At 43.6% G+C, this 14579-nt stretch overlaps 1 protein-coding gene across 4 annotated transcripts in view; it reads left to right on the top strand.

Moving 5' to 3' along the window:
* Positions 1-13818, top strand: part of DBNL (drebrin like) — a 41125-nt gene extending 27307 nt beyond the window's left edge. Inside the window, exons 8-14 of one of the 4 annotated variants that reach the window (XM_082200510.1) lie at positions 2536-2590; positions 3024-3098; positions 5321-5426; positions 6963-7112; positions 8423-8544; positions 10233-10338; positions 12409-13818. In XM_082200510.1, coding sequence (XP_082056636.1) covers positions 2536-2590; positions 3024-3098; positions 5321-5426; positions 6963-7112; positions 8423-8544; positions 10233-10338; positions 12409-12548 — 754 coding nt within the window. In that variant the 3' untranslated portion in view covers positions 12549-13818. The remainder of the gene's footprint in view (positions 1-2535; positions 2591-3023; positions 3099-5320; positions 5427-6962; positions 7113-8422; positions 8545-10232; positions 10339-12408) is intronic. The other 3 variants (XM_082200512.1, XM_082200511.1, XM_082200513.1) reach the window with 3 other exon arrangements.
* Positions 13819-14579: the final 761 nt, after the last annotated feature.

Genomic DNA, 14579 nt, shown 5'->3' on the forward strand with positions numbered 1-14579 from the left:
GATGCGTCTGGGGGCGACTGCAAAGTTGAAACCTTTGGAGAGTACTTTGGTTTCAGTTGGGGTGAGGATCCTGTCTGATATGTTATGTACTGTTTGTTTCATGGGTTGTTGTGGAGGGTGGCTGGGTTTCTGGCGTTTCTCTAGTTTGTAGAGTTTGTTGGTGTGTCTGTCTGTCTTATGTGACAGACTGAAACTGAGACCTCACATAAGACAGGTTTCAACTTTGCAGTCGCCCCCAGACGCATCCCCACGGAAAACATCATATGCGGAGTCGAAGCTAGCCTGACCAAAATCGACCCAGATGAAGCCAATAAAATCAGACTTGAAGTCACCAACATCCTTTGCTCCAGCAAACCACCCAGAAGCAATTTACACAAAGAAGAACAGAAAGCACTCACCAACCTGAGGAAAGACAACAACATAATCATTCTCCCAGCAGACAAAGGCAACGCCACTGTTGTGATGAACACATCGGACTACCAAGCAAAACTATCAAATCTACTCCAAGACCCTACCTACCAACCTATAAAAACAGATCCCACCACCTATCTGGAAAAAACCACCAAATCCAAAATAAAAGCCTCTCCCATCAGTGAAGAAATCCAGCTAAGAATCATCCCCAGGGAAAAATCTTCCAGATGCCCCAAACTCTACGGTCTCCCCAAGATACACAAAGAAGGAACACCACTCAGACCAATAGTCAGCTCCATAGGCTCACCTCTACAAAATCTCGCTAAATTTCTCGCTAAGCAACTTCAGCCCTATGCAGAATCCATCGCTTCACACGTTACTAACTCCTTCCAGTTCATAGAAACAATAAAGAAGCAATACCTACATCCCGATGACCTACTTGTGAGCTTCGATGTTGTATCTCTCTTCACTCAAGTGCCCATTAATGAAGCCTTGACAGCCATTCAAAACAAATACAACCCCCCCAAATACATCCTGGACCTGACCAACCACTGCCTAACCAACACGTACTTCATCCACAATGGACAAAGATACAAACAGATAGAAGGAGCACCTATGGGATCACCCCTCTCACCGGTCATCGCAAATTTGTACATGGAACACTTTGAAACCAATGCTTTAGACAAGTCAGAACACAAACCCAAACTTTGGCTCAGATATGTTGACGACACCTTTGTAATTTGGCCACACGGGAAAGAAAAACTAGATAGCTTCCTCACACATCTCAACAGCCTACACCCCAAAATACAATTCACTATGGAAATAGAAGACAACAACCAACTCCCCTTTCTTGACGTCGCACAGACACCCCGACTCTTACACGGGAAGACACCCGAAGACACCAAAACCTGCATATATATATATATATATATATATATATATATATATATGTGTGTGTATGTATGTATATGTATATGTATATAGTCTCTCTCTCTCTCTCTCTCTCTCTCTCTCTCTCTCTCTCTCTCTCTCTCGTGTGTATATATGGGGTTTGTTGTCTTCTTGGAATTTGTATATTATGAAAATAAAAAGTCTGAAGCATATTAGTTAAAAAAAGCAGCACTAGCAATTAAAAGCCTTCTTAAAGATCCAGTTCTGGATGGGAGGCTGGTTTTCCTTGGGAAGGAATTCTATAACCATGGTACTCTCCTACTGAAAAGTCTTTTGTGCCCACTCACTTCATTTCTGAATCAGAGTTGGAAGGGACCCCAAGTGTAATCTAGTCCAATACTCTGCTAATGTGGGAAATCTGGAATGTAGGAAGCTCCATTAACAGTGAGTCATATTTTTGGCCTGTCTAGTCCAGGGTTGTCTTTCTACCCCAGCAGCACCAGGAGGTGCTAACAGATTAAACCTGGGTCTTTCTACATGCAAAGCATTATATTATATATATACATTGCCTTTATTATATTCCTCCTTTTTTTCCAAGGAGCTCACAGTAGTGTTCTTCTTTCTGCACCCCTCCATTTTACACTTATGAGGGGTAGGTTAGGCTCCAGGGCCACCCAGTGAATTTCATGGCTGAGTTGGAATTGAGTTGAATCCTTGTCTCCCAAGTCCTAGTCTGACGCTCTAAAAATCACACTCTCTACAGTCTTCGCTGCGCTCATCTGCAGTCTGTCCTCATCTACTGTTACGGCACCTGTTATGGCTGGTCATCCAGCCTCTGTTTTAGAGTCCTCTGTTGAAGGAGAGTCTACCACCTTCAGACAACGCACACCATCAGGAAGTTTCTCCTGATGTTCCTTTGTAATCCCCTTGTAAGAGGGGAGCAATGAGTTGTGCACCAGTGTATACATATGCAGAGATGAGGTAGTTCTCCAGTTACCTTGGCCCCAGTTCATTTAAGTCTTTAAAGCTTGACACTAGCTTCTGAAATGGGGCCTGGGGACAAAATTGGTTATGTTGGGTAATAGGAATGGGTGCAAACTCTTGGGTTTCTATCCCAGTTGAACGCCAGGTTGAGTCTGAATACAGAGGAGCACTTTTATGTTGAATATTTGAACCGTCATTGACATAACTTCGTTTAACTGTGGAGGTTTTTGTTTTTGTTTTAATTTGCAGGAAATTCCAGCAACAGCAGGAAACGGAGTCAGTCAATAAAGAAAAACAACAATGGGTAAGGTCTGAAATTGGCACTTTTCCTGTTGGTCTAAGTGTTCTTTTAAAAAGACTTATGAATACAGAGGAAGCTGTGTTGCCTGCAAAGATCACACAGAACAGCACCAAGTCCTGTCTTGATACTTGCAGGCAAGCACTGGGTTCTCTAAATGCTTCTTATGCTGCTCATCATTCACAGCTTAAATATCCATTTCATTTTTAAGTGTGATACGGAGAGCTGGATTCGGTGGTGTCTGTTGGTCATCATTTTCTTAGGCAGGCTGCATGACTGGGCAAAGCAGTTCAGAGCAAAGGCTGATCTTCATGTTCATCATATACCTAAGTCTCGTTTCTCGTGAGTTGGTTCCATCTTCCAGAGTGCAGACGTATAGACTCAGAACTGCCTCTGCTTGACCTTACCGTGAGTGTAAGGGAGTCATCTTATATTACAGAAGGAGCAGGAAGAAGACCTCAGCAAGATGCAGAAGGGTTTCCGAAGGAGGAGTGAGTCTGTGGAGAAAGCCCAGGTACATGGGAGAAAGATCCTTGACGGTCCTACTTCGTTCTTACACAGGCTTTGTAACTCCTTAGCATTCAGAGTGATCTGCATCTCCAAATTTGTTCTTTTTACATTGCTTCTCAATACTGGGTCAAAGCAGCAGTACCAACTGCTTTGTTGAAAGGACTATAATCTATCTGTCCCAGTACACTCACTGTTTTCTACACTGCATGCTTCTGTCAAAATAAATAAATAAATAAAATGCTTTATATATGGATCAGAAAGAACCTGCGTACCTTTGCGAAACCTCTTATTGGTTTGGAAAGCCTGATCATTCATAGAGAATCTTCCATTCTTTCTTATTTCTTGGTCTTCAGCACATCTTGAGGCAATGAGTTCCACAATCTGCCTATACTCAGGTGGTGGTGGTGGGATTTCTATGGAGGTGATAGTTTCCAGTGTATTTTCCTGACCACTTATGATTGTATATGCTTTGTATACAACCAATCACTACTTTTTCTTGATTCACTGCTGTGGCCTCAGCTCAGTTTTGCAATTGCTCTCCTGGAGAAGCAGGTAGTCTTTGAGTGCTCAAATCATGACACACATGTGCAATTTCCACCATACACTTCTTGGCTTTTGTGCCTTCCAAAAAAACTTGCATTTGAATTTTCAGCTGGTGTTGCAGAGAGCTGTTGGCCAGACCTTCATCAAGATTATGAAACCTTGATTCTGTTCTTAAGAGTGACCAGAACTATTGAGCACAACTATTTCTCACCTCATGCATTACTTGTAAATAAACCCACCAAAGTTACCAGCTTCCAGAATTCTTGCCAGCCTGCTTTTACCCACAAGAGGGTCTGGCTAGCAGAGCTCTCGGTCCCTTCTCTGCAAGCCCACCTTGAACTTTTGCAAGGTTAGTTCCGCACTGTGCAGAAGGAAGAGAGTGCTTTGCTTTCTTCACGTCCAGTAAGAAGTGTGGTGCCAAAGGGAGGAATGGAGTACTCTGTACCTCCTCATCCTGCAACTCACTGGCGGCCAGGCAAGTAGTGAAATACAGAACACTGTATAACTGCTGGGATGGCAGCATAATATTTTATAAACCATAACCTCAAGTTTGGGGATATTCCACAAGAAGTTATAATGCAGTTGCTATGCACACACACACACATGTGCTTTTGCGCATACGTGTTTTTGGATGCTCATTCGCATGAAGATCCAGAATCTATTATTAAAGCCGTCCTCCAGTCAAATGGCTCTTGCAAACTTGTCAGCTGAACTCCCTGTAAGCATTACTGCCTGCTCTGCTGTTCCGTTAGAATGACATAGGCTGGGTCTTCTCCTCTGGTGGCGGCCTTGGATGATATCTCTTAGCTGGATCCTCTCTCGGTCTCTTGGATCTCTTCTTCACCTTTTTGGATCTCTGACTTGGACTCTCTTAAGGCTTGCCCAGTTGCATGTGGGGCTCCTGATAACTTCCTGTTTCCTCTTTCCCTTTCAGAGGAGCATGGACTGTTTCTTGAGAAATCTCTTTTTAATGCAAGATGGCTGGTTTTCTCATGAGCACCTGTACTCCCTTTGAGCTTCTTGAACTGCATAAGTTATGCCTTCTTGCTAACACTCAGCAAATTTGTGAGGGTCTTTCTCTTTTTTGACAAGGTTGCTTCTGAATCTTCCTCATAGTGGAACTAATTCAAAATCCAGCTTGCTGCATTAAACAACTCCAAGTCAATCCTCAATAATGAGCATAGTTAAAGGATATACACACAGTGGTTGTATTTTGCATGAGAACCTTACATTTCTGAGCAGCCTTACTATCTGACCTTGAAATAGTGGAATATCTTTGCAGGGCCAGGATAAGTGTGTACCACTGTAAAAACAAGGCTAGAACTGTGATGCATAGAAGTTTGCTTTTCATCAGGGTAGCCGATTTAACCTGATAAAAATGTCCAGGGAATTTTAGCAAATCAACCTGTGGAAGTGTTTCCTCATTTTTTCCTGTGACATGCAGTCTTCTAGCCCTAAAAGAAACCATGAAGACTTTTCTAACGCATTCCTGTATCCCTGGAGTTTGCCAGTGAATTGGTTAGTGATGATGAATGAGCGGTAATATATTGGCAGCCAACAACAGCACTTCCCTTTGCATGTTGAAGGCAGGTGGAAGCATTGATGCTATTTCTAAATCCGCGCCCGCCCCTGCCCCCATTGCAATGTTTCCTTGGGATTCAGTAAATCTTTCTCTCTGCGCAGGAAGCAGCATCAATAATAGGACAAAGATCAGTGAATCCTCGTGACATCTTCAAACAAAAGGAGAGGTCCATGTCCACGGATGGTGCAGTCGTCAGTTCCCAGCCAGGTATCTGACAGAGCAATTCTATACTGGTATTACGCTGGGACTGGAGGTTCATTGCAGATATACCAGCGGAATGGCCTTTGTAGCTGAAACATGCTTAGTCCCTTCAGCACATTGTGCGATATTTGTATCCCCCACCCTCACAGACAGTGAGCAGGAGCCCCTACATGAGTCAACAAGCCCCTTTTGCTCTCCCCTCTCACTGTTGGCTCTCGGGATGAGTTCAGTCCCCTGCTGCTTTGCATAGAAAGTCTTCCTCCTTCCTTTGTGGAATGCTCTATCCTGCCGCCATCCTACCTGCTAGAGTGGGGCTGAGCAATGGGTGATTGGGTCTGCAGTCCCAAGGCAAGGTACATGTTGAGGTGAAGATGTGGGTGGCGCTGTGATCTAAACCACTGAGCCTCTTGGGCTTGCCAGTCAGAAGATTGGTGGTTTGAATCCCTGCCACGGAGTGAGCTCTTGTTGCTCTGTCCAAGTTCCTGCCAACCTAGCAGTTTGAAAGCACACCAGTGCAAGTAGATAAATAGGTACCACTGTGGCGGGAAGGTAAACGGTGTTTCCGTGCACTGTGGTTTCTGTCACTGTGTCCCATTGCACCATCATTGGGTTATGTGGATGTGGCAGTCCCTTCTGCTGGGGCAGCTGCCTTTTTCTCATCCTTCCATTGAAGTCGATGGGAGAGACTTTCTAGGCACTAGGGAACTGGGCTGATGCAAAGTCACAACATTTAGGAAGGGGTGATACTGTATTGAAGGGGTATACAATTTGACATATGTGTCATTCACCCCTGTAACATTCAAGCCTTACCTACGACCGTTCCATTTCAGCTGTTCTCTTTGCAAGTGGAGTGTTTTCCCTGGTAGACTGTTATACTAGCATGGTATACTCCAAATCCTTTCTCCAAATCCTGTAGTTCCTCAGTATAGGATTGCACCCTTAAACAGGATCAGAAGAACTTGGAGGCGGTTATTTTCCAGGACAGATGCTTTCCAATATGCCATGCTACATACAATTATACTCAGATCATTCTGTATAAAAGCTAAGGAAATTTAACTATGGTTTGGCACAGATGTTATTGGGCTGCAGCTCCCATCATTTCCCATCGGGCATGCTGGCTGGGGCTGATAGGAGGTGGTGTGCAACAAAATTCAGAGCATTGTATGTTCCTTATCCCTGAATGGTTAAACAATGGGGGTTTTTTAAGACACAGTGTCTGAATTGACAAGCCATAGTTATGGGACCAGAGTGCAGATAGTAATGAAAAGAGCAGCATTCTAAACCATTCTATTTTCCGTCTGTCTGTTCATTATAAAAATGTGGCTTATGTCTATCTCTGTAATAGCTGACCGAGACAACTAACAGCTATAAAATGATAACATCACAATAAAAAAGTAGTACGGCGTATACTAAAATGGTTATCATGAAGGCAATAATGAACTAAATCACATGGGTTGTCTAAGGGCTGCTTAGTGAATGGTCGTGGAAAGATGCGTCTATCTCACCATTTTGTGTGTTGTGTTGATGTGCCCCCTTTCCCAGGCAAGTTGCGGAGCCCCTTTCTCCAGCAGAACAGTCAAGCAGAGGCTCCCGTATCCCCTCTCCACCCTGCCGTGCAAGATGTTCACCCTCCTCCTGTTGTCCGTTCGTCTGTACACGATACACCTCCAGTCTCTCCCGTTCCTGAACTTGGTAAAGCTGATATAAGAGAGCTTATGGGTTCAATTCCTTGATTATGGCAGGTTTTTAATAGCTGAAGATGTTCAGGTAGTCACCCATGATCTGTTTGTCCCAAGCATAGTGAAGGAGGAGTGTATAACAAACACAACTTGAAATCTAGTTTTGTGGGGAGGTGTATACTTAAAACTCTTTTTGTTTCCATTCCATTAAAGCAAAATATTTCCCTCCTAAATATTCCTTGGGCTACCTAGCTACATTTTAAAAAACTAGGTAGGTTTCCAAATCCTTTTTGTGTGTGTGTGCGCCTGCTGCTTGTATAAAATGTCCCTATACCACTATATGTAGATCTTTATATTTTGCTCTAGGAAAGACAGTAGCTTTTGTAACGGACAAGCTTAAAAAAAGAGCTGATTATTTTTCAGTTGATTCAGGGAATTCCCGACATTTGTAAGAGTTTTAGTGGGTGGCTAAAGAAGAGAGAATGGGAAAGCAAGTAAAAAGTTACTAACCTGCCAAGAAAGGGAGGGATATAACTGCTTAGGCTGTTCTGCTAAATCCTCTGTGAAAGCTCATATGCTCAAAGACTATGAGGGAAGCACTGCAAGTTAAAACAAAAGCCTGGTGGTTCCCATTGAATCATTGGACTCATAATTGAGGCTGAACATTGTCTACAATCATCTTACATTTCACTATAAACATCTGTAAGCTTAAGAATTAGATTCACCATATAGTGGTATCAGAATATATTTTTTTTCAAAAAAAAGTTGAAGGATACTGTCATCGTAAAAGAATTTTTAATTTTTTGCAAAGGGTAATTCTAGCTTCATAAAGTACTAAACAATGAAGAGTTGCTATACAGTACATTTTGCAAAAGACAGTTCCTTGTTGGCAGGCTTGCAATTTAAATACTTAGTCGAAAATAGGACAGGTGACAGTCAAAGGTCACAGCATGACTTTAATTGAGAGGAAGAAGTGAGGTGTGGCAAAGGTGAATCCGTATACCTATAGGGTGATCAGAACTGCAAAGAGATCCAGCAAAAATCCTTTTTAAAAAACCATGTCTCAACTGCTGCTCTAAGCATGGGAAGACTTTTACATTCATATCTAATATCTAATAACGTTTGGGTGCCATCATCAAGCCATTCATTAATGGATCCTAACCATTCCATTTGAGTAGCAAACTTTCTCCTGCGTTCCTCTTACCTGCTGCCTTTGAGATTGTGTGCAGTATTTGTGGCTTCGGTGAATAAAGACCCGTTCAGAAAAGATGAAATTGGTAGCAAACCTAATGTCTGAAACAGAAGAGTGTGTTGTTCTTCCAGGTGATTCTGTCAGGCAGAACAACTACAGATCAGGCGCTCCGACCTACGAACCGGAAGAGAAACACGAAGCTGTGTACGAAGAACCCCCTAGTGAACGAGTTATCTATGATGAACCCCCTGAGGTTAGTCTCCATGAGATCATTTCCTGCGTTATTTATGCCAATCTGCTTCTTACATTCCGTTTGCGAGTGCTGTTGCTTATGTAGCCAGAGTGGTGCTACTCATGCGCAAGGGGAAGGGATCGGTAGGCGTGAGGGAACCCAGAGGTTTGCATAATGAGAAAAAATGTTTGGGGTGGTAGAACTCTAGGGGAGAATCCCAAGTTTGTGTCCCTGTGCTCAGTTCATGTTCCTGTGCATGTGTATAACAAAAAAACGAGAGGGAGAAGGGAAGATTGTGGAAGACGGCATGGGTAACTTGCTGGAACTGCCAGCATTGTCAGTGGTCAAGGATGATGAGAGCGGATGTCTATAGCAGCCAGAAGGCACCCCATTGGTTACCCGTGAGATAGTGCTTCAGCTCATATGCTTGGAAGAACAGACTGAATTCTTTAATTCAGTATGTCAGTGATGGTGTCTCTAAAGACCCACCCATCACACATTCATCAGTCCTGGGATGGGATATTGGGATACCTTTGTATCCTATACTCAGTTTTTCTGTTTCTGTTTTGAGTAGACCATATGTTACTTGTATCTTGATGGAAGGTTGTCCTTGCTGCTTGGGTTTTTAAAATTTGTTTTCCTTTAAAATATCAATAAATTTTAATGTGATCCACTTAGTATGCCATAGCCTTTAGTCACCCTCCTCCGAGATAATTATGGTTGACCCTCATAGTTTGAGCAAGCCCTAATAAACTCAATAATAGGGGAAAATAGCCACCAATCTGTTTTGCTCCTGCATAACATTGTTGTGCAAGGGAACATAGAAGCAGATTGCGGATTTTGTATTTGTGCAATAGTTTGCTCAATCTGTTGCATGGCAAGTTTCTTCTAGTGCAGCTGTTGCTCTAGATTACCTGTCTGCTAGCACAAGAGCCCTTGCAGTAGCAGAGGGAGAATGTTTGCTCCAGACCCATATACAGTGGTACCTCAGGTTAAGTATTTAATTTGTTCCGGAGGTCCGTTCTTTACCTGAAACTGTTCTTAACCTGAAGCACCACTTTAGCTAATAGGGCCTCCTGCTGCCGCCGCGCCGCCGGAGCCCAATTTCTGCTCTTATCCTGAAGCAAAGTTCTTAACCTGAAGCACTATTTCTGGGTTAGAGGGGTGTGTAACCTGAAGCGTATGTAACCTGAGGTACCACTGTAAATGAATAAAGCTTGTATTCACATTACATCTGAACCCAGGGTTGTGGTTTGTTTCTCCCTAACAAGCCAGGATCTCTGGCCCACCCTTAAACCACCCTGGCTTATTAGGGAGAGACATGCTACCACCTTGGGTTCAGAGGTTCAAGTGTGACTTCCTGGTTCATTTCTCCACTCACACAAAGGGAGAGATGAAGATGGAGTTCAGGATAGTGCACTGCCCATGCCTAAGAAACTATGATAAACCAAAACCCATGGTTTACTGTGGCACATGAATGCAGCCACTGTTGTTCTATTTGCTTATTTCACCCTTCCATCTTCTTGCTCTGAATTCACGCCCCGCCCCCAAGCAAGCACCTTTAACGTGTATAAACTGGCTTATATTTGACGCATGGGTTTTGTTTGTTGGAGTTTAGCTGGAAGATTTTTTTTAAAACTAATTAACCTTGGTAGCTGTCTGTACCATTTGACATATCCTGCTTCATTCTGTTAACTCTTCATTTGCAGGAACAGCCAGAAGATACTAAATATGACTATGTTGATAACTACCAACAAAATCTTAACTTGGAGGGGAAAGGCTTATGCGCGCGAGCTCTCTATGATTATCAAGCTGGTATGTTCTGTGTCGTTTGTTTTCTTCCATTAACCAAAATGCTTGCCTCTGGGCATAGTCTGTTCCCACTCAGATTAGATAGAAGTTACAGGATGTATTTTTCTCACATTGTGCCCCATATAGAGTAGATTAGGTCCTGTCCCAATTTAGTAGTTAAAGGATGGACAGGACAATAGGTGGCTGGTGTGATGGCCGGGGAAGAAGGAACCAAAAATACTGAAGCATAAGTATCCTTTATTCTGGCTGTCAGAAACCCTACTTGAAACACACTCTTTCCTGTAGTTGTTAGCATCTGTTGTCTAATCTCCCTTTTTAAAAAAGAAAAATGTTGGGGAGATTCTTAGGAATTCTGATATGTGCATTTATTCTACAACAGGAAGATCCCTTCCTGTGCTGCACAGTGACAGCCACAGAGATGGTAACTGGGGGCAATAGGTTTTAGTCACAGCACAAAGCATGTGTTGTAGGAAAGGGTCAAAGAGCACTTCTCTGTGAACACTTGCTATCTCTACTTGATTCATGGCTGTATTTGCAGCTGATCTCAAAGTGCATGGCAGCATATGGGGGGCGGGCGGGGAATGCAACCTCATTCATATGTTGGGATGAAACCTTTTTCAAAAGAGGGCTCCATAAGTAAAACCAGCCCTGAAATGTAGCACAGACACCCCCAGGAGTCATGACTGCTGTGCAGTATGACATCTAGAAATCTTTGATGGTTGTCAACGGCAGTCCCTTACGCAACGTATTTGTCAGATGGCTGTCGCGGTTGCTTGAGAGTGACCAGGCAGGGCTCCGACCTGAGTTTTCCAGGCTTTATTTTGGTGCAAACTATTTACAGTGAAGAGCCCCAAAGCTCATGTCTGGCTCAATCGCTAGCAGAATCCGGGAGTGGTCTTTTTTTGGATCTCCCCCAACATAAGAGTTTCGTTACCCCCAACCTTCTCCTTCCCCCTTTGCCCATTAGGCTACTGCGCAGGATGGGCGATGACAAGGGCGTGTTTCCCTCTTGTCCGGCTTGCCCAGGAGCGGTGTTAAGGCTCCCATCAGCATCCTCTGGTCCTTGCACCTCTTCCCCACTGGAGGTGGGGCTTTCCTCCTCCCCGGAAGAGGAACTGCTTCGCAAGATTTTTGGAGGCTCCCTGTAACACAACTGCCCTTCTATTTATTGCCTCTGAGCCAATGGCAGTTCCCTGACAGTATTACAGCAGTTTAGCTTCAGCATCATAAATTTTCTAACAACTGCAGGGCTACTTCACAAATGAAGCCTCAGCCCGCACCTGCTTTGGTATCGAAAGTTCTAGCAGAACCTGGTACCAAGACAGCCACCTTTCTAAAGGATGATGGGCATTCCTAGTTCAGGATGTAGATAGGCCAAAGGAACGTACCTCTGTGGTAGAGCTCTGCAGGCGGATGTTCCCAGGTTCAGTCTCTGGCATCTCCAGTTAAAATTGGATCAGGTTGCAGATGATATGAAAGGTCTTCACAGGAGACCCTGGAGAATTGCTGGCCATTGATACAGTCACTACTAGGCTTAGATGGACAAGTCGTCTGTCATGGTATAAAGCCTTTTCCTGTTTGGGTGGGTTAAGTTCCATTCTATGTCATCTCTCCTCCCCCCCAACTAAAATCCCTTCAAAGACAGATATGCATTAATGTTGCCAAGCAAAGTGACATAGCCAGGATCTCTTAGCAGTTAAGGCAGGGGTCAGCAATCTTTTGCAGCCGTGGGCCGGTCCACCGTCCCTCAAACCATGTGGTAGGCCGGACTGTATTTTGAAAAAAATATATGAATGAATTCCTATGCCCCACAAATAACCCAGAAATGCATTTTAAATAAATGGACACATTCTACTCATGTAAAAACACTCTGATTCCCGGACTGTCCGTGGGTCGGATTGAGAAGGTGATTGGGCCGCATCCGGCCCCCAGGCCTTAGGTTTCCTACCCTGAGTTAAGGCATAACTAAACCGTGTCAAAGTGGTCCTGAATATGCACTCTTGCTGGGATATATGCTCTCCTTAAACAAGTAGTTGTATTTTCTCTGAAATCTTGTCTGTTCCCACCTTTCAGCTGATGACACGGAGATCTCTTTTGACCCTGAGAACATTATCACGAGCATTGAGATGATCGATGAGGGCTGGTGGCGTGGTTATGGTCCCGATGGTCACTTTGGGATGTTCCCTGCCAACTATGTAGAACTCATTGAATAATTGGCCTTTGCCGGAGGAAGAATGCAAGCAATACCTGAAAGAACAACTCTTATCAAATCCAATTCTTCAAGGTGGAATTGTGTGGCTTTTAAAGAGTGAAGTGCTCGTTGCTCTGTGCCCCTGTTGCTGGAGCAGTATCTGTCCCTGCCCAGTGAAGCAGACCTCTTCCTTCCCCTCCTTTTAATTTTCCTTAATGGGTACTTTTCAAGTGAAGGTAGGGAATCAGTCTTGACATTGCATAATGCTTTCCTTCACTTTTTTTAATGGAAAAATTGCCCTTTAGCACACCCTCTTCAAACACACAGAGAGACGCTCTGAACATCAGTGTGGAGTATTTAGAAGATAGTGCTTAGCAGAAATAGATTCCTAACCTTCCCTTCTCCCCAATGCAAACTGATTTTTTCATTCTGTGTGTTGCAACTTTCTAAGATAGCATAAGGAGGTATCTTAAGAAACATCTATTGTGTTTACTTAATAGCCTGTGTAACTTGTCTGTGTGATTTGGGCCTGCAGTCCACAGTTATTCCAGAGCACTGCTTTGGAGAAAATGGATTGCGAGTTGCAGGCTTCTCTGCTCCTTTTTCTTTGAGATGCCAATCCACTAGGAGCTGCTTCAGGGCTTGCCCTGTCAAAATGAATGGTTTTGTGCGATCGCTCCCCAGTGTTCTTGTGCAACTTGCCTTCCATTTCAGTGGAGTCATTCCTGAATGGGAGATTGTGCCCTCGAACTACTCTAACTTTTGTGCAAGGACCAAGTTGCCTGGCTTTTAGGTTGTTAAGTCTGTGTGGAAAATCCCCCCCTTGCTTTTAAAGTAAAAGCTTGCCATGTTTCTTGAGACATGGCTTCAGAGACAAAACACCATTAAAGCAGGTAATAGACAAATGCCCTGCAAGCAATGCTAGCTTTCAGCTGTGGTGCACATTGCTTTAAATACAATGCTCTGTCTGTACATGTTTGTGTGGTTTGGTTCATATGTGAGGAACTTGATTTCTGCATTATCTTTTCTGGGGTGTTTTTTTAAAGCCTTATGTTGCATTTACATAATATTTGGATTAATTCCTCCCCTCCCCTTTAATATTCAAATAAAACAGAACCTAAAAGAAACCTCAGACACAACTGAGCACTCAGGAGTGTCCCAGATTTGTGCTGTGTAATTGCGTGACACTGTGCATCACTCTGACTGACACCAGCTAATAGTACTAAACTAGTAAGGGTGTTTGTGACTCATGCCTGGGTTCAGGTGCTGAATTTTAAGTGGCTTTCATCAAACTCCCACTGAGCATCACCTCTTCATGGCATACTAGCTTACAGGTGTATGTTGTTTTTTTAAAAAACCCAATTAGCCATTTTTTACATTCCCGTTATTTGTCTTGCTCAAGGAACTTCAAACATGCATCCTGTGCAGGCATCTGAGGTAGAGAATGAGTATTATAAAGGTTAATCTGTTTGCTTAGGATGTAAAAGAAATGGCCTTGCAAGGTTCAAGTCCTGTCTTCCCTGCTTTTATGCATGATGTGGTGGTGATTATGGAACTAAGAGATTCTAAGGCAGTTCTCTGCTGATCTCCCAACTAAGTTGTATTCAGTGGCATTTTAGAAAGTGACAGGTTTTTTAAAAAAATAGGGAGCAGCTTCCAGAAAGTGGCTGTTTAATTTCCACATGCTTCTTCATTCTGGATCTGCAGAAGCTAAAGCTAAACTATCCATTCCATTTTAATTCAGCATTTCTGTCTTATGCCCCCACTCCAGGTAGTCAAAATGGTGTTTTCCAGATACTGTTGGACTGCAACTCCCATCAGCCCCTGCCAGCATGGCCAATGGCCAGAGCTGATGGGAGTTGTAGTCTAGCAGCTCCTCGAGGGCACCATATTGGCTCGAGATGTAGTGGAAATCTTTTCAGAAGTGCTCCCCATGGTAACTCTCCATTCCAAATGAATATGGGGCCTCTTTTGCCCTGACAGCTTTGGGGAATGTTTTGAATGGACCATACTTTAATTCCCCCCCCCCCCTTAATTCCATCTTTCCCATTCA

Source organism: Podarcis vaucheri, assembly GCF_965113315.1.
Source record: "Podarcis vaucheri genome assembly, chromosome: 15".
NCBI classification, from domain to species: domain Eukaryota; kingdom Metazoa; phylum Chordata; class Lepidosauria; order Squamata; family Lacertidae; genus Podarcis; species Podarcis vaucheri.